We start from the raw sequence: 27,170 nt of genomic DNA, 5'->3' as shown, positions 1-27,170 counted from the left end.
AACGTATATTAGGAAAGGCAGTTGAGTGTATTTGTTGTGCAGCCGGACAGCGTACACGCGGGAATTGAGAAACTCCACACATCAAGAGAAACGATTCCTGCGTGCAGTTTTCAATCATCATTGAAATCAATTACCATCGAACCAGAGCCGGTGTATAACGCCACTAAGCGTGACAATTTCTCAACGACAGATTATACACGCTTGGTGTTCAGTGGCCATCGATTTCAATGGTGATTGAAGACTGCCCAACCTTGTGACAGCCTGGGTATTATAGTAGCCTTCCGGAGGGATACGCAAAAAAAAAAAAAACTCGATTGAAAGTTGAGTGTGTGCGATGAACTTTTTTTTTTTTTTTTTCAAACCGTTTGGCTCATTTTTCGTGAAACACCCTGTATAATGTATCCACTTTTTGTCTATTATTATTGCGTGCCTTTTATCTATCACGCTCTAAACTTTATTTCTCCTTTGTACCTTTTTTTTTTTTACTCGCACAAGTAATTCCTATTCTTGTTCGCTATATGTATGTTTGCACTGTCACCTGATAAAGTATATACAGAGTATAGTACTTCCAACTCTCAAAATAGTACAAAGAAAACAAAGCAGCAGTGAATGCAGCATTCTCTCTCAAAGCTCCAGTGTCACGCTAAAATTGAATTGGATTGCTTGGGACATCAAACGCGGGAAGCTTCGGTTGAGAAGTATTTCCTGTCTCGTGTTCCGGTTGTACGAACTTTGGCACGATCTTGTCAATTGGTCTCCATCGGTTAATCGAATTCTGGAAAGAAAAATTATCTATACAATAGTTCGCTATCTATTCCTCGGTCACATTGTACTGCATGGCCAGTGAGGAGGAAAAAAAAATCCTATCTAATTATCCGGTGTCAGCTGATGAAGTGGTTAACCCTGGCCGCAGGGACAAGACATCCTTCTTTTGTTTCCTCCTTTCCCTTCCTCCTCCCCCTTGCTCTGGTTGCTGAACGATGAGCATGGATTACGCTGTCGCCTCAGTTGTGCAACACGGTGAATAGCGATACTGATTTAATATGTAGTGGTATTCCAAATTTGTAAGGAATGTTTTTCTTGTTTTTTTTTTTTCGCGTAGTAGTATCTCGAAAGTAAGGCGGTAGCTGTGATCAAATAATAAAGTATTATTTAAAATGAGTACGCAGTGGCATATAAGTCTGGCCGACGACAAATCAACGTCTTGCTGGCAGCGTACAAGGTTGCGTCGGGGTATACATAGAAAAATCCTCAGGTGGGCGAAATTTTAGCGCACTCTGTAAGCGGAGCTAGCGGACGCAACGCGATAATGCTTTAGAATATATAGGGTAAGCGAAACTTGCAGCGTCATCATGCGGTAGCCACATTATTAAATACGTATACGTTATATCCTATAAACACGGTAAATGAGATCCTACTTGTCTTATATCACGTCAAAGAGGAACGATACAGGATACCATCTGATCGTAAAAGTTCTTATATGGTCACCATCAAATGGGTTGGTGTATATACAGTGAACCCTCGTTATTATGACCATGGTCGTTCCCGAAAATTTTGGTCATAATGCAGAATTGTCATACTAACGAGGTGGATTTGCAGAGGTTTCACTGCATTGTTCCCCAGGAGTATGGTCGTAAAGCGCGTATGTCAGATTATCGGGAGTCATATTAACGAGGGTTCACTGTACTCGCTGGTACAGGATCATCGCCAGCGTCTGGCGTCGTCCTTGACACGATGTGTCCGGTCACATAAAGCCACGAGTTGTCAATGTGGATACCAAATTTCTGTGCCTCGGTCACTTTCGTCTAGTAGGGAAATAAAAAAATAAAAAAGCCATCGTATTACTAAGTAATTGCAAACTATATATTTCCCTTTCAGACAATACCCTGGTTCTGGTGCGTGTGCAGCGGTAACGGGTCGGCCACCGCGCCATGGCCCTCTTAAGTTGCAACGCCGTCCTGGACTGCGATCACGACAGCACCCGTAGCAGCACCGGAGAAAAGTTGGTCCACAGCTATCGAGCAGCTGAACGCCCCCGCAGCTTCGAATTCAGCCTCGGATTCAGCAGCTGAACGCCCCCGGCGCGCGCATCAAGGTCCAGACGGCGGAAGGTGAGACATCAATTGAAAGAAATAATAATAATGAAATAATGATGATAAAAATAATTTTATTTTTCCACTCTATATACATTTGCAAACTACTGCAGGCCCGTCTAAGCCGAAAGACTTGTGACACTGGGGCTGAGGCAGTCTAGCGACATTCACAGACATTCATAGAATAATTCATGGGAAGTTTAAACAGGCAGTAAAGAAAACAATTCTCTTCATCCACTACTGGCAATAATACTGCTTACGTAATTGTTTTTTTCAGCCTGAACCTTGAATTGATTAGCAAAAATACGGGAGTGAGTTGGTTAAAGAGACGTGGAACGTAACACATTCTTCGGCAAAATCCGTATTTCGTAAACGAAAAAGGTACAGTAAATTTAAAAGGTTGATTTCGTGTAGGGCGGGCAACCTCCGCTGAGAATTTGAAACGTGAGAGCCAAAAGTGCTTAAGGACAGTGCAATATTTAAAATATAATGGCAGAAAAAATAATGGAATAATGATGATAATATTCGATCAACCGATCGTCAAGTAATCTCACGCGATGTACCGTTACGAAGCCGGAATCCCCGCCTAAAGCCCCCTCCCCCCCCCAAAATGAACATAAGTCATACACAATTGACCCCCCCCCCCCCCACAAGAATCGCTCCGCGCGCGCGCGCGAATGTAGTGCCGCGCGGCCAAGTGGGAACTGGTGGGCAGACTTGTACCTAACACGTTACAAGTAATTGCGTTACTTGTAATCAATTACTTTTCGTGTAATTTTTCGAGTAATCAATTACATTTTTGAACACGTAATTTTTCAAGTAATTCTACTTACAATTTTGAGTAATCAATTACCGAGTAATCAGTTACTTTTGAAGTACAGTCTGACTCGAAATAACAATGCTCTGTGACAAATTTCCTGTGTCTTTTGTTGGGCTACTCCACTAGAGTAAGCGAAAAAAAAATATATTGTTACTTCTCACGCGCGCTATTTTAGCTGTCCCAATCATTTGGAAGTTATTTTTTTTTGTTTTTTTTTTGTTTTTTTTTATTTTTATTTTTTTTTATTTTTTTTTTCGAAGCACACAGGGGCGGAAATTTTTGCATGAATCGAAAGTAACGGCCCGAGTAGCGCGTTACTTTTATACTCGTTACTCAATTACATTTTGAGTCGAGTGATTTGTAACGGTAATCAATTACTTTTTTGGAGTAACGGGCACGAGTCTCCTGGTGGGGGAGAGAGAGACTGCACTACATCACGAAGCGGGGTCGACTCGTGCAAAGGCTGGTAGCCAATCGCAGGAGCCTTCCACAAAGGAGTGGGCGGTCCCATTTGTAGGAGTTAAGTTGTTACTGACTATAGTACTTGGGAGGGGTTCTATATACTGTACAGTCAACCCTCGATTTATGAACACCCTCGGTTCCCCGAGAAATCGTTCATAAATCGAGGGATTCATAAATCGAAAATTCAGTTAACTGAGTACTATCGAGCAAATGCAACAGTATTTCCGGGTTGGGATTGTGTTTATAATGCCATATATTGTGTAATTTTGCTTTTTGACCATGCCTTCCGCTGTGTCAACCTTCGAAATAAGAGATGTCACCACATTTCGCACTGGACTGGTCTCAGATTTACTCCGGGATTTTTAACCTCCGTTTATTAATCTCCGGGTGACAGCGACCACCTTATTCATCAACTGAGGTCAGGAACACTTGGTCGCACCTTGTGCGACCCCGGAAAACCAGTTTGTTGTTCGAATTTCGAGAGGGTTAAGAACCGAGGGTGCAACATCTGGAAAACGTTTTGTCCGTTCAGGCGTCATTCGTAAGACCACGGAATTATCCCTTTGAAGGTTTCTGTTGACCTCGGAACGATCCGTTCATAAATTGAGGGCAAAAACGCTAGGCAACTCCTAGTTTGGTTCCCAGAAATTCCGTTCATTATTCGAATATCGAGGTTCATAAAACGAGGGAAAAATGAATGGAAAAAAGTTTGGTTCCCCGTGCTCGTGTTCATAAAACGAGGGAATTCATAAATCGAAGGTTCATAAATCGAGGGTTGACTGTATATACTGTTCCTATATCCTATATACCCCTCCCGAAATATTTTTCTAACTATACGCCACAGATAGAGTCTGAGTTCCGCGCACGGAGCAATGAAATAGGTGACGACACACTCCGCATGCACGCACCACAAATGTGTCTTTGCGTTTGACGCGTTCGAGCACGCTATTCTCTTGCGTGCGCAAAAACCATTCCTTACGCTGCGTGTAAAACTCTCAAATAATCCCTCGCGGATCGAATGCGGGTGGAGCTCGAGAGAACGCGGTCGGTTGCGGATTTTGTCCGGGCGCGCTTGGACGGTAAAAGGCTCGTAGACCTTTTAACAAAAGCAAGCGCCACCTGGGAGAGTGACGAAATCTGGGCTTTGTTGGTATGAGACCATATTGCTGCTGAGCGCTATAAGACGAGGACTTGAGAAGGAACACAGCACATGCGCTAACTTCCAACACTTTAATGAAATTTGTTAATACCCCAATATTTGTTACCCCAATTTGCTAATAAACCCAATGTGTAATCATAGGAAGGAACCCAGACAGAACAGCTAGAGAGATTATAGAGGCCCAAACAATTAAGGATTTGGGTCAGACCTGTGTCGGTGTTCCTTCCATTGCTTTATCTGACAGGGAGCTGACGTACCTCGACACGTGTAAAAGTAGAAAGAACCCAACCCGCAGGTGGCCAGAAGCGTTTAAGCAGCTGGTACGACAAATTTCATTAAAGTGTTGGAAGTTAGCGCATGGGTCTCGTCTTATAGCGCTCAGCAGCAATATGGTCGCCACCTGGGGCACGCAAGGGATCATGGGAGCTTGGGGCGCCTTAGAGCATATACGAGACGGCCAGAGGCGGAGGTAGAACAACAACAACATCAACATTCCCGGTGTGCGCAGCAGCAACGTCTGCCGGGGTAAACCATAACCATACCATAACCGAAGCAGACGACGAAGCACTGTCGCTCAAAGTTCCCATGCTGCTTTGCGCCGCGCGCCTGGTGGCGCGCGCATCTTTTTAAAATCGTCTATTGGCACGTACAAGAGACCACATTCGATATGAGAAAGCATTTTGGTGAGTTTTAGTGCTATCCCCTTTGCATACGCGAGGGATAGCGTTGGTGGTCCCGCGCACTCGCAAAACATGGAGAGCTTAGCGCAGTGCCCAGAACCACCATGCTGTCCTATATCCCTTACGACCGCAATGGCGATAGCCTATATTTAGGGCCTGACTTTTTCGGGTTTTATTTTTGGCCAAATTCGGGGGGTAAATATCGGGTGACATTTTTCATTTGAAAATTCGGGTTAAATCCCGTTACGGCATATTCTGTCGTCAGGAATTCGGGTGTATTCGGGTGATTTTTTTTTTGTTTAATAAAAATTTGTCTTAACATGGAACTAATGTTTAGCAATGTTATCAAACTTTATTTTAATGCGCGCTTACGAGTGTGCCACGCGACCCGGATGTTTTCGGGTAGATTCGGGTTAAACCCGAATTTTACAGATTTCGTTCGGGGGGTAAATATCGGGCGGATACGGGTTTAACCCTAAAAAGTCAGGCCCTACCTATATTAGACCGGAATAAAGCGATCACATCCCCCCCCCCTCCATTTTCAACTTACCAGCCTTCCTGGTCGAATGACTGGCAATTATTTGGCTCTGTTCTTGGCCGGATTATTTAATCCGGCCATGAGACTCGTTATTCAAGGCGAACTATCCGCGAGTGCTGTAACTTGGTCGCATTTCTTGGCAGAGTTCCTAACAAAGACATGTGAGCGACCGCGTCCTTTTTTTACGGCCTCGGCCGATGGGCCGTTTTGTGGCCGACCTCGTTTTCCGCCTGCCTTCACTTCCGGTGATGTCATGGCCCACGAATAAGGTCACGCACTGGCAGGTCATCACCTTCCACCTGCTGCTCCGTACTGCTCGTCTTCTTCGTCATTTTTTTCTCTTCTACCTTTTGTCTTTTGACTTCTGGACACATTCCCTGCTAACGTGCACCAATATTTTCCTTTTTTTATCAAAAATACAGTATTGTTAGCTCACGTGTATCGTAGTCGCTAGAGTCACTAAATAAGCTACGCTTCAGAGTACCGACACTGAGCCGCCATGTTGTTTCGAATGACCTCCAGCGCCATCCATTTAGCGCTCTTCGAAGTGTTGTCTTCTTCCACTGCTGAACTTCACCTTCATCTATTTCTACTGCCAAAATAGAGGTGGGGCTGGAGGTCATCCGAAACAACATGGCGGCTCTTTTTGCCTCAGTGTCGATACTCTGAAGCGTAGCTTATTTAGTGACTCTACGATTTATATGTCTGACCAGCTCGCGAGCTGGTCAGACAAAAATGCGTTCGTGCATGCATGAAGAGGAAGCTCTCGCGCTGCGTTGCAGCTGCACGTTTTCTCCCTTTCACTCTCTCTCTCTCTCTCTCTCTCTTTCACACACTCTCTCTCACGTATATTTGACGGGCTTTCGTTCATAACTTTAAACTTTCGAAATCATATATCTCTGGAAACGTTCATGACGTCCAAAAGGATCTGCATCTTTCTCCAGCAGTACAATAGCAGCTCCATCCAATGGAATGGAATGAAGAGCATACCTTCGCTAATCGTAACGTGCGATTGGTCGAGGCTTCGTCATTGCGTCTTTCAACACGTTCAGCATCTGCTGAGTTATAACACGGTAGCTATCGAGGGACCGTGGTTATAACCTTATAGCTACTTCAGCAGAATCGTATGGGGGGGGGGGAAGTGTCGTCTGATTCATCCACAGTCTTGTTTCCATAGCGGAACAAATCATGCGATTATGTCAGCGCAGGATGTGCTGTGTGACGTGCATGTACAGTGAACTCTCGTTAATATGACCCCCGATAATCTGACATACGCGCTTTACGACCGTAGTCCTGGAGAGCAATGCAGTGAAATCTCTGCAAATCCCCCCGTTAATATGACAATTCCGCATGATGACCAAAATTGTCGGGAACGACCATGGTCATAATAACCAGGGTTTTCACTGTACAATGAACAGTAAATAGGTGTAACTCGTTACCGTAAACAAGTTACTCTTCGCTAACTTTTAACAAGTTTAACGCTGTACCTTTTACTTCAAGTAACTTCTTGAGGTATCCGTTCTTTCTTTTTTGTGTGTGTGTGTTACCTTTGTCGAAGTAACCTGGCGGGGTAAGTTCAAAGTTCTTCCCCGCTTTATCCCATTGGTTCAAAAGTTCCTTTTGTTCAAGTATCATGCGACGTATCTGCTCTGTGCGTTACAAATTTTTCGACGCTATTATTTTTGCACAAGCTTTTTAGTTTATTACGCCCTATTTGTGTTTGTTGCTTGTTTAACAGTTAACTTTGTTTTTGTTCGGCGGTGGGCTATTCTTTTTCAGACCTAGCGGTTGTTGATGACCACCTGATGAAGAATTGGATGTATTAGTATTGTTATTCTGGTGCACAAATATCGCGATCTGTCTCCTCCTCCTCCTTCTCCTCTAATGAGAGCATGCATTCGGAGACTAGATAGCGACGGTAATACCCCGATAAGGAGTGACTTTTTCGGGTTAAATGCCTTTCTTTTTTTTTTTTTTTGGATTCGGGGGGTAAAAATCGGGCGCTATTTTTAAATCTGCAATTCGGGGAGAAATCGGGCGATAATTGTGCCTTTGGGTGTTATCAGGTGTGTTTGTTTCTCCTCTTGTCTATTAAGTCCTTTCCTAATCTCTCTTTTATTGTATTTTTGCGGGATCGTGACCTTCCAGCGGTAGTGCCCGAAGGCATAGACAGTGTTGACACACGTGAGTGCATTGCTATGGGAACGTAAGTGACCCATTCTTACATGTGTTCACACGTGGCGACCTTTGCTCGTCTTCTGTGGAAACGTCACTTGAAGATTTCATAGTGACTGGAATTCGGGGAGAAATCGGGTTTAACCCGAATTGGTCGGAGGTCAGTTCGGGGGGGGGGGGGGGGATAACCGGGCGGAATCTGGTTTAACCCGAAAAAGTCACACCCTACATCCACCATAGCGACCAATAGTGGCTGAGAGCATTGTGTAGATGAATAAGATGCTATACACTTGGCTCGGTTCTACGAAATGTGCGCAGATGATTTTTGTTCTGAAAATGGCTTTAGTATCAGGCGACCGAAGAGATCAGATATTCTCATTTGAAACAACCTCGTAGCTTTTATAATTAAAAAGTTCGAAAATTAATTACCCCGCTAATTAATTAACAAGGGGCGATGAAAAAAATATTTTTGGATAGACCACACAACTGCCAAACACGTACAGTTGGTTCCATTTGTGTCCAGCACTCCGTTTTGTTTTTTTTTCTTTAGCCCCTGGTCCCTTTTCGGTGGGACACCCTGTATACGGTAAATATCTTTGACATCACCGCGCAACACGTGTTGGATTAACGCTAAAGGCCACTACGCCCATGATCCTTCATCCATTTGTTCTTTCTATTGGACCCACGCGCCTGATTACGAAACGGACTTTCGTAAACCGGCAACGGCAGCACAACGTTATGTGGATGCCACAGTCAACACTGAACCCTTTTTCAGTTCTACAACCTCCGTGTAGGGACAGATATTCCCTAGCCTGCCTCCCCCCCCCCCCCGTTTTCTCCGTATACCACCACTTGTGGCGCGCAGGCGTGCCGTTTTTGTTTGAAACAGACACACACACTTCAACGCCACTGAAGCGAAAGTATGGTTGCTCAAGCTCCGCGTGCGTGCATTCTCTGCCTCCCCCCCCCCCACCTCTTTGCACCCCCCTCTCCCCTTTACCGGATTGCCTTGTGTTCCTTTTTGCTGACGGTGCCGTTGCTGCGCCGCTTTCCACACGGCTCAATGTGCGGGCGGTCGTTTGGCAGTTTATTCCGCAATTTCGCTATGTCATTTCACCCCACTTTTCTCGTGTGACCTATTAAGCGAAGAACACAAAAGTTTGTTCCAAGCCCGCGATTCGTAACCGGAAGTTGAACGACTTTCGTTTTCGTGTCACCAAAGACTTCTCTGGCCGTCTGCGTGGACCTGTCGTCTGCTTTTGCTGTTGCATGTCGTCTGCCCGTGAGTTGTCGTCTGCTTCGCGTCTTTTCGTCGTCTGCGTGGAAAGCAGACGATCGGACACAGAAGTGGAGCAAACGTGTTTTTTCGTCTCCCGGAAGTAGAGAAACGGTGTTGGCGGCTATACTGCGTGTGCTTCCGGTCGAGCAGTTGGTCCAACATGGTGCTGAGGAATAACAGCAGCGATTCGAACGGTCAGTGACGTTTGAGTATCGTATTTAAAAGCTGAATACGCGCGTTCGTTGGACGGCAGCCATGACACCATTGCACGCTGCTTTCGCTCGGATCGGCGCGCAAGGTTGGGGTATAGATGTGGACCTTAGCTGGATTTAGGTTATAATGGGTTAACAGTGAGTGAAAGACGCGTATGTATCAACGCGAATCATAAGGCTTCAGAGCAACACCGTCCGAGTGTTGCCGCGGTGTTGTCCTTCGCCATCTCTCCGGAATCTTAATGCGTATGACGTTGTATGGACGAGTGCCAGTTTGACGAGATTTCTCGCTAGCGTTCAGTCTTGTGGTTCCGTACCAAAATAGATAACCATATCCGCACGTGTCGGTTGATAAGCGAACATCTGATCGAGCGATGTGAGAAATGGCATTGTGTTTGTCGTACTGGTTGACCGTCAAGGTACAAGGTCGCCCCGCTGCAAGGTACACGTCCCATTGGGGGACTTGAGTGACAGCCTTGTGCTTTGGAAATGAAGTCGGTACGGCAAAAATGACACCAATTTCTGTAGCCGGGTGCCATAACATAAAACGGTGCGGGTCACCTGGGACGATTTTCCGCCCGTCATGCATTGTGACAATTTCACAGCTGGTTGGCCATCTAAACTCGCGCGGTGTTTACCACTGGTTCATCACATCATACACGTGTTGTACTGCACGCTAGGGTATTGAGGGTAAAATAAATAAGTTAATTAGTAAAATAATTATATTTATCTCCATTCATTTCGGAAATTCGTCCCACTTGAAGAATCTCCTGCGTCGAGCTCTGACGTCAGAAGGGAGAGAGCCTCGGCCATTCCCCCGGGGGTTTTCGATATAGCGCGTGACGTCACAGCAGCGTGGGTTTCAGTATTTGGCGGTGGGCCCACTTTCTATCCTAGTACTCAAACGAGCAAGATGGCGGAGTGGGTTAAAGCGTCCGGTCTCTGGTCGCGCTGAAGAGCTGCTTGGATTCGAATCCTACCGGCGGCTGTGCTGAGGTTTTCCCTGGGTTTTCCGGCTGATTTTCCGGGCACAGTTCGCCCCCCCCCCCAAAGTCTGTCCAGGACGCATACCAACCCCCCTATCCCCTTCTCCTTCGTGCTGCCGTCTCTCCATCTGTCCACGTCTGTACTCCGCTCATAGCCGCAGTTGCTTCGTGGCGCTAACACGTAAAGTCGGTGCTCGATACGAAAGACATTCGCGTGATCCTTCAGGGAAAAAAAGTCTGTAGTATCCGGAGTACGCTACATACGAAATATACTTTAAACTCGCGCTGTTGCAGCATATAGCCAAGGTCTGCCTGCTAATAATAACGTAAGGAATGTAAACAAAACGAAAGATGAGGTCCGTTCCAACGAGCGCAGGCCGTCGTATGTAACCGTCTGTTATAAATTTTGCGACATACGTAGGAGCTACGCAAATTTTTTAGACGAGAGTTAGGGGGGGGGGGGGGGGGTGACGACTTCTAGAACGCGTTAAAAAATATATGGTTCAAAAATATACGTTTTAAAATGATTTTTTTTTTACAAATAGCTCGCGTAAAAATAACCGACACCCAATAACACGCTCATAAAAAACACGGTTTTTAAAATATATCGCTCGTAAGTCTACCATGAGAAATAAATCGCTGAAGAATATATCACCAAAAAATAAATGGTTTCAAAATATCTCCAAAAATGGGACCCGGCGGATAAACACGTGTCAGTTGCTCGTTTGTTTTCAGCGCCATCTCACGAAGAAAAAAAAAAAAAAAGGAGCAGTCTCAACTTTTATTCATCTATATTTTTCTTTCCTTTTTTTTTTTTTTTTTTTTGAGCCCGTCGGCAACACAGCCACCTTGCCCTTGCACTGTAAACAACCCCAGTGGAACCTTCGTGTATGGTCGTGCCTTTGTTTGGTTCTAATTGGTATAATGTTTAACTATCAAGATGCATAGTCTTCCGTCACCAACATAAATCACGCGCACACAATCGCAACAAAGACATCGCACGTCGTGGACGACACGAAGTTTGAATGTCCATATGGCGAATCGTAACGTAACTCAAAACTCAAACATTATTCAAAGTTGTTTCAAAACCCTCCTTCGTACACTCTAAGAAAAAAAGGAGTAAAACGGGGAGTAATTGCAGCTTCTACTCCCCTAGTCTGCAATTACTCCCCATTTTAGTCCCCTAACCCGACATTTAGTCCCGACATTTACTCCCCAGGACTGCAGATCGTCACGAAACTTCGCGAATGGTCTCCTGAATGCGACAGTCTACGTAAATAAGTGCCCTAGGTCAATTTGAGCGGCATAAGGCTGTATAACTCACACAACGTAGCAATTTTCCAGCCACACAGAGTAAGAAACAGTTAGCGCATATTTCTTCGCAAATTGTGCGCTATGTATGGCGCAAGATTTTATATCACGCGATATACCACGGTTGACGGTTTGCTTCAAAGTATTTTCATGCATGCACACGAATCATGTACTTGGGACTCTTACAACTGCGCGGAAAATGCAGTTTACACTCTGTGACATTCATTTACTTCCGTGCAGTTACTCCTGAAAGGGACCATTTTTTGTGACAGGGCATTTAGTCTCCAAAAGGAGTAAAAGGACTCCTTTTTTTCTTATAGTGTACTTGGTATGAAGAATGACGTCGTTTTCGGCTGTCATCACGCACAATGCGCCTGTGGTCACCTCTCTTCACCTTATAAACAAACAAACAAACAAGTGGCAGCCTTCGAGTTGGTGGTGATGTTGATGATGGTGATGTCCAGGTGGTGGTGGTGATGTTGCCACTGCGTGCCGTGGCCAACTACAATTACAACACGGGCACACATTCATTCAAAGTGTCACAGCCTGTAAGCACTAAACTATAAACTGAACTATAAACACTAAACTAAAGCATAAACTGTAAACACAGAAGGCAGACAGCGTGCGCCGCCTCGCACTCACCTGGCCAGTGAGATCCCAGGGCTTGGGAACTACTTGCGGCAGCGGATTTTGTGGTTTACCCCCGCCCACGTGACCCGAGGCGCCAATCCCCGATGAGAGATTTTGAAACATATATTTTTGAAGGCATAATTTTGACAGTATATGTTTCTGAACGTTTATTTTTCGACCGAGATTTCTAACCGAACATTTTGGGGGGTATATTTTTGGCAGTATATATTTTTCGCGATCTATTTTTAATACCTTTTATATAGCGAATAACTATAGCATCACGTGGAAATAGACAATGTTATATATTTATGTTCTGAGGGATAATCATTATCTCACTCTCATTATCACTATCAGAGCATTGAAGCTCCTAAAAACGGCACTATCTTTTACTCGTATTGTTTTATCTCTAGTCACACGTAAGCTAAGAACTATAATATTCAAATAAACACAAACTATACCTTGGCGAAAGAACATTAATACATGGGGACTATTATAAATTCATGCAGTGTGTCTTATCTATACACGCACTTGATGATTCTGAACAGAATGTGTAACACTGAAATCTTGACTGGAACTACGAATTTTTTTTTTTAATTTCCATGTTTCTTTTATATCAACGTCGTTTTCCTTTTATTTCTTCACCTTCCAAATTTTTATTATACATTCACTGCTCACTGTTGGCCCTTAATTCCACCGATCACCGCCACCGGCAGCCGCGAGGAAGAAGCACAATGTTGCCATACACTTTCAATTTTATGTCGAAACTTGGTTCGACGCAATATATAATAGGTGGAAATGTATAGGAAAAAGCCTTGGCACAACAATATTTTTTTTTTTTTTTCGACGAGGCCCCCTTGTCTTGGATGTAAAGTAGGTTTCGGGGTGATGCTCGCCTATGTGGGCTTTGGCTAGAAAAGCCGCCGAGAATAAGAACGGAGCCAAGGCAAGGCCAAGGACGGGAGAGGAGGAGGAGAGAGAGGGGTGCGCTGTCTGTCACTCACCCCAATGGACGGCCTCAAATATTTTATCTTGTACTGTGACAGTATTCATTTTTTCGCCGTTGACCTAATATGAACGAATTTCGTGGTCGTAATTTTTCCGCGAAGTGTTGACCCCGATGGCGAAAAAAACTTTTTTTTTTAAAGCAACTGTGGCTATGAGCAGCTTACGTGCGTGAACTGATGGAGACAGGGGGGGGGGGGGGGGGGGGTTAGTATGCGTCCTGGTCCGACTTCCGGTGGAACTGTGCCTGCATTTGTCTGGAAAGTCTGCGGGAAAACCCAAGGAAAACCTCGGACAGCACAGTCTGTGCCGGGGTTCGAACCGCGCGTCGCCAGAAACGCAGAGGAAACGGTTTAAGTCTCACGCAAGTCTAACTTGATCAACTGAGTGCAGCTTATTATTGTACTCTCACTGTGTGCGGGGAAAATTATTATTCTTTTTTTTTCAACACTTTCTCTCTCCCTCTCAACACTCAGGCATGCACGATGCAATGAAGCACATCTGTAAAAGTGTCAGAAACCCTTTTAAGACCACTGAAATTAACCACTTATACACCACGAGCGTTCGCTGAGAAGGAAGGAAATGCACCATGCACACTTAAGTGAAGTTAGTAGCTATAAGTAAGAGTGGTTTTAGTGTCACAACTTGCAGTTCTTATATAGCAGTGGTGAGCATAATAGTAAACAATAGTGCTAGTAATGCTCACATACTTATGTTATAGCTCGGTTGTGAACATGGTAGCTGAATTTGTTACTTTTTCAAAACTGTAACAAGTTGTGGTTGCAATTACCCAAGTCAGGATAACTTACGATCAACGATCATGACATCAGATGTCATGAAAGATGGAAGTCACTGAAAAGGTTAGCCAGCTGTAGGAATCGAACCCACGCCTTCTGGATTACCGGATCAGGTGCCAGTTGTCGTCAATGAGATTCAGCTACAGCTTCAGTCCAAATATAACCCTGCCCACCAGGGATCGGGGAGCCGAAGCTAAGACTGAAGGGGAACTACTCGAAACCGAAGTTGTTGTCATTATTATTAGTTATTTATTTATTTTGCTGAGAGAAACCGAATTTTGTATCATACCATTGAACTGAACGGGAACTAAACTAAACTGAACTAATCTGAAGCGGTTCGCGAGACAGTTAGGAGGAATGCTTGCTTTTTCGAGTCACTTCCGCAATGGTCCATTCGATGATACGGCGCGAACTAATCTTTCTACAATTACTTACTAACTGTTACAGCTTGTAATGGTGGTACGACGTTACGATTGGTGACCTTACGTCGCGAAAGTAGTTTCTGTATATTGGTTTTGATTCATTTTGCTCGCTGGAGGTGTCTTTGGCGTGCTCAACAGATCGTAGAACGCTGCCATCTTTTTTTTTTTGCGAGATCGACGTATAGAGGGCGACACTGTCACCTTTCTAGTGTCGATAACACGCGTGCCGATGTTTGAAGTTGATGGTTCTTCTCCATAATTCTTGTGTATATTCACCGGAAGATCACTGGTACGATACCGTGTATTCACACGAGCGACATCCTCACGGAATGTTCTAGTGGAAGAAAAAGCGAAAACACTGCTTGCAGAGACTGCTTCCGTCCCGTGTTATGTTGAGCATTCACACGGTGCCGAATATCGGGAGCGGCCATACTGCGCATTTAGCAGACGACACTTAGCAGACGACACCGTCAGCGTGTTTACCTGTCGTCTGCTTCCGAATATCTTGTGGCTGTGTCGCTCGTGCTCACGTGACAGCAGAAAGCTATGACGCTTTTCGCATCTTCCGCTTCTGGGGGATGTCGCTCGTGTGAATACACGGATACTGTTCGGTTCGCCAATGCTCCGCCTGCTGCACTGAACGCGGAATAAACGTTTAGTAAACGCAGACGACGCGTTCACACTAGGGTAGTTCTGCGTCCTCCGCAGCGCGGCGACACCGTTCGATCTCGGAGCAACCCGCATGAGTTTACTATGAGATGCAAAGTAGTGTGCTACATGCCCCATACGTGCCTTGCGTATGCTTACGCTCGAAAGTGCCCCCATGTTTTATGGACAGAGTTCGCTCCCCGCGTTCTCCGGCTGTCTACCATGCATAACGCAGGCTCTTTTTACTGCTTTTACTGCAGGGTTTTTTTGTGTGTGTTTTCGATCGTAAATATCCTCATTCATGTGCGGCCGGTGCCAAGGAAATGTGCGCTCATTGTGTGTTTCACAGTCTTGATTGATTGGCGTGGAGCAGCGAACCGACGTAGCAACGCCAAAGGTCGTTGGGCTCTTTTTCTTTCTCTCCCATGTCAGGCGAGATGTGGGTCAAGGCTTCGGCCGCCGCTCCATAAACCTCTCCCTCTCTCTCGGTGACACTGGGAGAGAGGGAGCCATTGCGGGGGAGGAGGGCGCAGGCACGTGTGACTCCCCCCCACGCGGTTCGTTTTCACGCCCATAGGTGGCGCTAGTTTTCCTTAGATGAACTCTAGTTCTCCTTAGACAGGACAGCAGGAAGGAGTGGGGCGACAGGGGGGTTCGTATGCGTCCTGGCCCGACTTTAGGGGAACTGTGCCGACATTTTTCTGGAAAGTCTTCGGAAAACCCAGGGAAAATCTTAGACATTGCAGCCGTTGCCGAAATTCGAACCCTCGTCACATCCCAATCTGCGTCGAAAACGATCATCCAAGTAGCTATGCCACGGAAGCTGGTAGATTAAATTCCGAATGCGAGTAAAACGCCTGGCGGTACAAATACCAAGGAGCACTGAACATTTTATTCGGAGATTAACCGCGGAGCCTACGGTGTTCCGCAGCAGTGTCAGTATCCATACTATATTAATATCGGAGCATAATTGGGCGCTGTTTTCCGCGTATTCGCACGAGCGACATACTCACGGAAGATTCTAGCGGAAGAAAAAAAGCGGAAAAGTTCCGCCCCGTGTTGTGTTGAGCATTCACACAGTGCGGACTCCATGGAGTGGCGTATTGCGCATTTAGCAGACGACACTTGGCAGACGACGCCGTCGGCGTCTTTTCCTGTCGTCTGCTACGGAATATCTTGCGGCTGTGTCGCTGGATATTCCCCGCGGTTAGCGGTGGACGTAAAGACATGACAAGCAGAAAGCTATGACATTTTTTTTCGCATTTTCCGCCTCTGGCGAAATGTCGCTCGTGTGAACACACGGTTTACGGCACAACCTTCTCGCAATCGCGGTTACTTTTTTTCTTCGTATTTCTGCGCCCCCGCAAACGCGACCCTACTTCTATTGTCGGCATCTCATCTCACGCATCATACATAGGGCCTGACTTTTTCGGGTTTTATTTTTGGCCAAATTCGGGGGGTAAATATCGGGCGATATTTTTCATTGGAAAATTCGGGTTAAATCCCGTTACGGCATATTCTGTCGTCAGGAATTCGGGTGTATTCGGGTGATTTTTTTATTGTTCAATAAAAATTTGTCTTAACGTGGAACTAATGTTTAGCGATGTTATCAAACTTTTTATTTTAATGCACGCTTATGAGTGTGCCACGCGACCCGGATGTTTTCGGGTAGATTCGGGTTAAACCCGAATTTTACAGATTTCGTTCGGGGGGTAAATATCGGGCGGATACGGGTTTAACCCTAAAAAGTCAGGCCCTAAATTCATACAGAGCAAGAATTTGAACGTGAAGGCACAAAAAAAAAACACACGAGATGCAGTCCGGTCTCTTCGCCGTATAGTTTATTTCAACACACAGTGGAGGGCGGAGTCTTCGAATGCGGACTCTCTCTCGCTCAGAGCGAGGGTGAGAGCATGACCTCTTTCGCTGTCAATCAAAGGCGTCTTCCCCGGTGGATATCTGTGGCGAGGTCGTTCGGACGCTTCCTCATGAGCCGGCCTTCATCTCGCCGCTTCCACGCGGGGCACCAGGAAGAGAATTCTCTCGTATATTTCACGTTAGCGCCGCGAAGCAACCGTTGCTATCGAGGGATAAAGAGCGGTCAGGGCCAAATATCGGTCGTTTACAAAGTAATATTTATATTTTCTTTTAATATTTTTTAAATATTTTTTTTTATTTTTCTGAATTTAATTTAATTTAATATTTTTATTTTTAATTTAATTTAATTTAATATTTTTATTTTTAATTTAATTTAATTTAATATTTTTATTTTTAAAAAATTTAATTTAATACTTTTAATAGTTTTTTTTTAATATTTATTTCGTGACAGTGCCTACGGGCACCTCGAGTTGTTGCAGTGGGCGACGTGACGCAGGATCACAGCTCAAGTACGCGCTTTCCTTCTTTCCACTTTAACACCGCAGTGTACAGATGATGGATAGAGGACAGCTGAGCGAGAGACGGGAGGGTTGCAACGTCCTGGGTCGACTTCAGGGTGTTGGAAACCCCCCGCGGAAAACCTGAGACAGCATAGATAATAGTGGGGGTTCGAACGCGCCACCTCTCAGTCTTTAGCGTGATGTTGAAGTTACGACCAGGGGGTCTGATACTGGCTGGAGCTCAATGAACGACTGATTACGACCAACGCTATGAAGTGATCGACGATGAATGGTAATAGTGTTAGTGAATGGTGAATTTTCTTCACGAAGGGAATGGCGAACGCGATGTTTCGATAAATCCAGCGTGAGCTCCTTTAGAGAAGTCAGTTGGCAACCTCATTGCCTACGGAAGCACAGGGGTGACACAAACCCGCCATTGTTGTAACTACCCTCAAGCGGGTGCTTTTGGCAAAACTGCCATCTTGTCCTGGTCGTACGTCATAGAAAACGTCATTTTGAGGTCATGTGACTTTGTTTACATGTCGTTTTGCCGCTTACCGACATATTTTCGCCGTCATAACACCAAAAGATGACCGTATTTTGCCAGCGTAAACTATGCGGTGCTTCTTCCGCAACATGGTAGCCCGTTTCAGCTTAGTTTAAGTACATCGCATTGGCTCGGTAAGTCTTAACGCGCGGTCGTCATCACATCTTTGGAAGGTGTGAACAATACGAGGCTTTATGTGTAAAACTGCGCGTTTTATTGCGAGATTATCGGGTAAAAATAATTACCGTGATCGAAAAACATCCAAAACGTCGTCCAGAAACAACAACCGCATTGTTTACAAACGGTTTGGCCACCGATCACGGGCGCCGCCATCTTTAAGGTCACGTGTGCCTTGACGTTTGCTGTGACGTGCGACCAGGACCTGTCCAGGGTGCATTGCGTTCGCCAAGCACGCTTTCGTCTACGGAGCAATACATTGGATGCCACCCCTGTGTACGGAAGTGAGAACAACAACTCAAGTCTAGCGGTTACTTCTCGGGTGTGATAAAGTTCCAATCCTACAACCGGCTGTGTGCTGCCCCGGGTCTTCTCGGGGTTTTCCGGATGGCGGCAGAGTTTTTTTCATGAAGTCGGATGTATGTCAGGATGTATGCGAAAACCCATGTCTCTAGTTATCTGTGCGCCATAAACAGTCAAATCATCACGATCACCGTCCGTCCACGCGAAATAGACAAACCGGACAGACACCCCCTTCGTGTACGTAAACTTTGCCCCTCCACGCGCCTGAACTCTCCCAAAGTAGTATTTCTGGCCGCTCCCTCATCTGAGCCAACGACATCAGATGGCGCCACGCGCAACAGATGTGAAAGGTGATTGGTCTTTGGCGAACACAAAAAAAGACAACGACCGAGGAGGAGGAACGTCCGAAAAATGCGCATGCGCGGTAGGGTCAAACACACGCACCAAACAAAAACCCACATCGATGAGGTGAGCGCCCCCTTTTGGTCGCTTTCAAGATGCTGGTTTCTTCGATGCGTGAGATATTAAAATGGATGCTGGTTTGGAACTACTTGGGTTCAAAGAACTACTCGGAGGGTTATTTACGAGCTTCTTTTTTTTATTTTTTTAATCTCCATGTCGTTTTCTCTGTATCCGACGCTCATTAGTGTTACCTCCTCCTGCTTCGTACTTCTGGAGTACGCTCAAAACGTACAGTGGGGCTAAAGGTTACAGAGAAACTGATGTTCTGAGGCTGGAACACATAGAAGGAACAGACACAAACAAAGCCTCAAATTGCCTAAGAAATCAACGATGAAAGATGAAAGTCACTGAAAAGGTTAGCCAGCTGTAGGGATCGAACCCACATCTTCTGGATTACCGGTCCAGGGCTCTACCGATTGAGCTAAGCTAACACGCCTCTCCAGCGACTTTCGGGGTGCGTCATCTGAAGGGACGACAAACCAGCCACTCACTCTCACTCACCCTCCTTTCACTCTTACATTTTTGCTCACTCATACGCACATTCATACGACGGAAATCGACGCAAGCGGCACCTGTTGAACAGAACGGTAATCCAGAACATGTGGGTTCGATCCCTACAGCTGGCTAACCTTTTCAGTGACTTTCATCTTTCATCCTAAAGGTTACGCTCTGGCAGCGTGTCGCAAATAGCCCCAAAAAAATGCGCGAAGGAATATTGCTGTCCAGTTGCGCTTCACTCGGCGTGGAACTCTCACATCTTGAATTTTCGCGCTCTTGACAGCAAATGTAACGGTACTGGTAATACGTATGGTGACAGCAGCAAACAGTAGGACCCCGACCGAACGCCGGCCACGTCTAGCGAATTAACCGCAAGAAAGGCAGACGTAAACAATATAGTACTCGCCTTATAACAGGGTGTTCAAAATTAAGCTTTCACGAGCGCTACGCAAACACAGCAATGACAAGAAACCGGATGATAACTTTACGCTACTTGTGTAAGAAACAGGTGCTGCTAATTATGTAGCACCTGTTTCTTACTCAAGGTACAGAAAAGTAGCACCAGTTTTTCTTTTGTTCGCCTATTTATAAAGTGCTGGTGAAAGCTTAATTTTGAACACCCTGTATACCGTAAGTATTTCGTTGCACCAGTGGATCGTCCTGTCATGTTTCTTTCAACTCAGATTATACCTCCGCTGCTGGAGAATAAGGCTGTCTACTTCCTTCCTAAGCCGTGCCGAACTACAAGTAACGGATTGAACACGATCGACGCAACAGAAGCAAATCTAAGTTACTGGCAGTGCGCAACCAACAAAGCCCACTCTCTGAGCTCCTCAAAGCGCTGGGGACTGAGAACGCGTGAGAGCGAGCGAAATTGGTTCCACCCCCTCCCCCGCCCAAAAAAGAAAAAAAAGAAATTGCGTCTCCGAAGTGACGTCACGCGGACTCCTTGGGCTTCCTTCCTCCGTGAAATGAGGTCTGTCGCTAAACATCGTGCCGTATAACTGCCCGCAACGCCACCTAGATCCACCCGAATGACGGTGCAGTTTCTCCTGAAGTCTGCCCAGGACGCACACTAACCCCTTTGTCCCTCACCCCTCCTTCCTGCTGTCCTCTCTCCAGCTGTCTCCATCTGTACGCCGCTCGTGGGCACAAGTTGCTTGGTACCGTTATCAGTGAATGAAAACTAAACAAAAATAAAGAAAGCCAAAGCCGCTCAAACGATATGACGTAGTCATTGAAAGGCCGCCAATCGCGACAGTGCTGTCGGCGGCGGTTGCTATGGAGACCGTCAGCTTCCTAGCCACAGAACGCTTGTGATTGAAATCGGCTGCGGCGCGTGGCAGAAGACAGACGACGTCCTGCCTTTATATGTCCACGTGACCGGTCCACTATAGTCCATGTCATCCTAGCAGTGACCGATCTCAGATTTCGACCGACAGTCATTTTATTATCATATATCGTATCATCCCATCCAGTGCATGTGTGAGGCCAACAATGGCAAGCTCGTCACCCCGTTGAGAGGAGGCATTAAAGGAACGTTGAACACGTCGAAGTAAACCGATGTGTGAGATTCTAAATGTTCATTTAACTCTTTTTATTAGGTATGCAGGTCAACAACGGTACACCACAGTAATTACAAAACTCGTCGTGCGTTATTTCCCAAACGTGCTCTGTCCTCCGGATTCTCATAACATCGTCAGTTTCACGAGGGTCACCACATTGTTGCATTTTTTAATTCTTTTTCTTTTCTTTTCTTCTTGTTTTCATGCAGTGTGAGTGAGAGCGTTGCTACATGGAGCTGCGCTATTTCTTGAAACTGAGACGACACCACAGGGGTGCACCTGCAACAGTCCGCCAATCACAGCCATGCTCTGTGTGTCCGTAGCCGCAGAAACTGCCCCCTCTTCGTTCGCATGTGCTGCCATTCGTCCGCGATTATTGGCTGAAGCTGATGTCACGTGACCTGACTTACCTTTACGTTGCTAAGTGAGCGAGAAGAGAAGACTCCTTGGTCTAGAAATTGCTCAGTATATCGCATTCCAGGTGTCAGAGCAGCTGAACATATTATACATGAACGCGCAGCCATTGCTGTTCTAATTCACTGACGGCTATCACGCGTTCAGAAAGAATAACCGGATCCAGGATTTATTCGGTGGGCCCAGCCTTGGACAGCGCGCTACACACACTACGTGTCTCGATGTGACGACAAAAAAAAAAAAAAGGAGGGAAGGAGTTAGGAGGACATCCAAGCCACCCTCCCTAGATCGGCGCCTACCCTGGCCATGTATGCACACGAGTGACATCCTCACGGAATATTCTAGTGGAAGAAAAAGCGAAAACACTGCTCACAGAGCCGAAGTTCCTTCACGTGCCATGTTGAGTATTCACGCGGTGCGGAATATATCGGGAATGGCGTATACTGCGCATTTAGCAGACGACACTTAGCAGACGATACCGTCAGCGTCTTTTCCTGTCGTCTGCTACGGAATGTCTTGTGGCTGTGTAGCAGGATATTCCCCACGGTTAGCAGTGTACGTGAAGACAAGACGTTGAGTGCTCGTGTTCACGTGACAGCAGAAAGCTATGACGCTTTTCGCATCTTCCGCTTCTGGGTGAATGTCTCTCGTGTGAGTACATGGTGAAAGTACCCCTCTATTTGTACCGATGGCGTGAAGTTGTACAAGTGTGCCTTGTACCTGATCCCTCTCGAAATCGGACCAATTTAGAGTGTGTTTTTTTTTTTCAGTTTTGACAATGTCGAGCGAAACGGCATCAGAGTTTTTGAAAAAGCAACCGACGTATGCGCGTTTCTGTGTATCTTGCTACACAGCCACAAGATATTCCTTAGCAGACGACAGCTAGGAAAGCACGCTGACGGTGTCGTCTGCTAAGTGTCGTCTGCTAAACTCGCAATACGCCACTCCCGGTAGTCCGCACCGTGTGAATGCTCAACACAACCCGGAACGGAACTTCGGCTCTGTAACCAGTATTTTCACTTTTTCTTCCGCTAGAATATTCCGTGAGGATGTCTCTCGTGTGAATATACACGGTTTGAGGCCGTGCATGTGAAGACCGCTGTCAACGTAATCGGAGTTGTCTGCAGGTGCTTCTATGTGGCAGCTGAGCCAGTACAGCTGCGCCGGGAATCGCTGACCTGGGACACTTTATCGTATATGTGGCCACTTCAGAAACCAGCATTGAATGGAGCTTTCCTTTTCTCGTCAGTGGCGATTGTGGCGGGTATCTCCCTGCACTCAGAAAGCGTTAACGCGAAGCTCGAAAAAATACTTTCAGCAATCATTGGTGAGAAGTAATCTGCAAAATGTTGTGAAAACCTAGCCAATACATGTTATAAAACGCTTTGTTAACCTTAAAGGAACTGCCGCATCCGTCCAGGTCGATTCCGAAACTATATCGCCGTTTTACTCCTCGTTTTTCATCGACAATAACGCCGAAAACCCGACGCGAATTAGTGGAGTAGTTTTTGTGCAATTTAGTGTAATGCATATTGCAAGAGGAGATGTCGCACGTTGAGAGTGTGCCGGAATTCCCTCTCTGGCAATTGGGGGGAAAACGTCACTCGAACAAGCCCAATCATGGAGCGCCCTTTGGCTACCGGCGGGCGTCTGCAGGTCGCGGAGAGTCTGAAATCATGTCGTGGAATATGCCACTCTTGGATTAGCGTCTTGGGCGTGTTCGTACAGCCAGAAACGTAACACTCTGCTCCATGCGACATGATCGCATCAGTATTCACACTCATGAGCGAAAATCGACGTATTTTACCGATGACTTTTCACTTAGAATATACTGCGGTGCGGACGCGAAGCAGACTAATTCGGAGGCAGTAGCCTGCGCTCCCATTCGTGTACCTGGATGACGTCATCATGATGTTGCTATCGCTGGTGCTTCATTAGGAGCAGAGGTCGTGCGACTCTTTAAAACTCGTTTATTTAATAGTATGTAAGGTGTATTCGGAAGAGATATTTGGCCGAGTAGACTATGAAGCGGTTACCGTATGGGTCTCATACACGTGCTCCGGAATGCGATAGTCCCTAAAAAAAAAAAAAAAAAAAAAACGATCAATCTCGTGTGTGCTTACGTCCTATCCTGAGAGGCACCGAAACCGTGTTTCAGTAGTAACAGTCACTCGCGCCACATGATCAGAAAGATCGACGCAGCTGCCACCCCGTGAAAAGGCGGCCGTTCACCTAGTTAACAATCGAGCACAAGTTTTGCTTCGCTACCATTTGGAACAGCCGCTTATGTCAACGAAAAAGAAGAAACACCACGCGCACTCTACAACTAAAAAAAGCAATAGAAATCGTCATTAAAAATGCAGGACAAGAATGCGTTCGAAGTTGCATATGAAACAAACCCAACAAAAATGGTAACCCCTTGTACCAAACGAGAGCGTGTTACAGAAACACTGCCGCGTAAAAGTTCGACGACCTCTCCTTTGCAAAGATGGCGGCTTCTTTTTTTTGTGCACCGCGGGGGAAAGAGAGCAGCGCTATCACTCTTTCAGCCCACGTGATCGTTGTGGTGCCACGTGACTTTGACGCATTGCGCCCTCTGTGGACTGCGCGGTGCGCAAACAATGCACGGAAAGTGAGTTGAGTTGGGGGGGGGCAGCAAACTCACATAGGAGGAGAAGAGACAGCCCTTCATAGTCCACTGCTCTACTTCTCCAGTGGCCCACATTTTCTGTTTCTCTCTCCTTCAGCGAGCGCGCGCGGTGCATGCATTTTTTTGTGTCGTTTTTCTTTGTTGCACCTTTTTTCTTTGTTGGATCCTTCCCCTCAGCTCTTTGTGTTCCTTCAAGCTTTTGGCAGTTGTGTGCTTCCAAGTTCGTTGTGTTGTCGGCCGGTGCATCGACCGCGGAGAACACAATTTTTTTTTATTTTTTTTTATTTTTTGCTGCGGGAGACCCTTTTCGTACCCAGTTGCTATCCTGCTTCTTGGACTGCGTGTCGTCTCCCAACTTCGATGTCGTGCGATTTGCCGGAACGGAATTTCGTAAAGTTTTTTCCGTTGTGAAATTTCCTTCGTTAGAAATAAGTTATGACGAAGTTATGAAGTGTGCGGTCGTTTCGCGAGGAGATTTTGTGGTGTCGTCTGCGTTCTAAAAGGGAATCTTCGCTTCTGCGAATGAACTCGCCGAGGATACTGAGGCTGCCGCTTGTTTTGTGTGTGAAGGTCCTGCAGCGTGATTTAAGTGTTGTGTGAAGCGGCGAAAAAAGGATCGGATTTCTTTCGTTCACGTCAATCCATGGTCTGCTTATGGACTTTATTAAGAGGTAAGAGGACGTTTTCATCTAAGGTAGCTTGTTGGTTGCGAGGTATTTTTCTTTTTTTTTTTCTGGGAACGCACCTTCGCGCGAGTAATACGCCAGCGTAGCGTTCATTTTCCAATAATCTGGCTGCATCCGTTCAATTCGCGCAGCTCTATGTGTGAGAACGGGTCATTGACCTCGTCTCATATTTCTACGCGTATCTCACGTGGTGCTGTGATTTAACGTTACCAGAGACCGGCCTCGGTGGCTCAGTCGGTAGCGTGTTCGCCTTCTGATCCCGAGATCGCGGGTTCGAACCCGGCCGAGGACGCCAGCAACTTGGTGGCAGGGTACAAGTTGCTTAGACACGCCGTCTTCCGCGAGGGACGTTAAATACGGGGTGCCGTGTGACGAGCTTTCATCGCACGTTAAAGAACCCTCAGGTGGGCAAAAGCAATCCACAGACCGACCGCTGTGGCGTCGCTCATGATCTCAGTTGTCTCGCGACGTAAACCCCCAATTATTAAAAAAAATTAACGTTAGAACGCGCTTCCAAGGAACAGGATTGGTCTTTAACTGGCGCAGCTGAACTCTTATAACCCTTCCCTCCTCTTTCCGTACGCACACACACAAAAAAAAAAAAAAAAAAAACTCGGCTCGCACGTTAAGGTCGCTGTTATCCACGTCGTGTGTCTGCAGCACCAGTGGACGCGTATGTTAACAGGAGGAGCGCAATGTTATCGGGATTCGCGTACATTCCTTGCCGAGTTTAGCGGGCGTGCACCGCGCCCCGGAGGTCGGTGACCGCGCGCGCGCGCGCGCGGCGGTCGCTCACATCTCGCAGGCAACGACACGGGCGAATTTGAAGGAAACGAGGGCGGCCTCTTTTGCTCTCTGCCATCAAAATTAGAATGGCACCTTTTTATGGATACACTTGCTTCGCGGAAGTCACAAAACTGGAGCTTCTAAAAAATATATACAGTCAAACTCCTTTACAACGAAACTCAGGGGACGGCAAAAAAAAAAAATTGCAGTAAAGGTATTTTCGTTAAAAAGGATGTCCATTATTGGACCTATAGGGCTCCAGCGGGACCGCAAAAAAATTTGCTGTAGTGGTATTTTCGTTAAAAAGGTGTTCGCTATAAAGGAGTTTGACTGTATAAGTAACTTCAATTGAACGTAACGAAGCCGTGCGGAGAGTCAGGTACATATATGCTTACAATACTTTGGAGAATTACAAATAGATAAATACAAAGACAAATACAACTGGAAGCAAAAAAAGCTATACATAACGAACAAAAAAAAATTTTTTTTTCCGCAAAAAAATTTGCTGTAGTGGTAGTTTCGTTAAAAAGGTGTTCGCTATAACGGAGTTTGACTGTATATACATTCGGTCGTAGTGTGTGCTGTTACAGCGTTTTTGCTGTTGCCGCGGTTCGTACGCAGCGAGGAATACGCTATCGAAAAAAAAAAGTAACCTCTTCTCACTAGATACAGTAGTTTTATCTGTGTGCTGATTTTTTAAAGTCACGAACTTTGTAACAGCAATGATAGACAAAGAAGACAAAAAAAAATGCAAACCAAGCTACACGAAACGGGTTCAATTCATTGCTCACAATTTATCGCGATAATTTTTTGTATACTTGCGTATAATAGGGGCGTTTTTTGCGGATCAACTTCGCTTAACAGGACAGTGTTCTAAAAAACTGTCAGGAGAAAAGCGTGTTTCTTGCAGAATACACTCTCCCTGAAATGGTATTTCATGAAGAATACGCCGTTTAGACGAGTGTTTCTGAGGCCGTATAGGCATGAAACCTTCAAAAGGCTTTGTACAGCTTGGGACAAAAGTTTGCGGAACACCGGCGTGTCGCATTTCTTCATTGGAGCCGACACCCTTGCAGCAAACAGTAAACGATGGTGTTCCTCTACAACCTCATCGCCGGCTCTGCTGGGGCTTTTCCCGACAGACGGCAGAGTTCCATCTGAAGTCGGCCCACTTTAGGGTCACTAAATGGGCGCCTCCTGGTGTCTTATCATGTGGTACACCCCTCGGTAGTAGGGTTCTTCGTTTTCGCGATAGTCCCCCCCCCCCCCCCCCGAACAAGTTTTCAATAATTCGGGTAAAACCCGATACTGTAAACGTATTTTTATTCGCGATGTATTAATTTTCGCGAATTTCGCGACCGTTAAAAAATCGCGAAAAATTGTACTCGTGAAGGCAGCTTGACGTTTATGCGGCGAAAGGAAACAGCCCTATAGAATCGCGAAATTAAATACTCGCGAATAATTTCGCAAATGACTGAATGCGCGATTCG

At 46.0% G+C, this 27,170-nt stretch overlaps 1 protein-coding gene across 4 annotated transcripts in view; it reads left to right on the top strand.

Moving 5' to 3' along the window:
- Positions 1-27,170, top strand: part of LOC135386337 (protein roadkill-like) — a 144,774-nt gene that overhangs the window by 55,081 nt on the left and 62,523 nt on the right. For 2 of the 4 annotated variants that reach the window (XM_064616188.1, XM_064616189.1), the window contains exon 2: positions 1,879-2,111. Coding sequence is in view for 2 of the 4 variants with exons in the window: in XM_064616187.1 (XP_064472257.1) it covers positions 9,367-9,400 (34 nt within the window). In the remaining 2 variants the exon portion in view is untranslated. Of the gene's footprint in view, positions 1-1,878; positions 2,112-9,009; positions 9,401-27,170 lie in introns of those variants that run through there. The other 2 variants (XM_064616187.1, XM_064616186.1) reach the window with 2 other exon arrangements.

Source organism: Ornithodoros turicata, chromosome 2 (assembly GCF_037126465.1).
Source record: "Ornithodoros turicata isolate Travis chromosome 2, ASM3712646v1, whole genome shotgun sequence".
Classification (NCBI taxonomy): domain Eukaryota; kingdom Metazoa; phylum Arthropoda; class Arachnida; order Ixodida; family Argasidae; genus Ornithodoros; species Ornithodoros turicata.
Note: the sequence above shows the minus strand (reverse complement) of the source record. Positions and strands in the feature narration are given on the sequence as shown.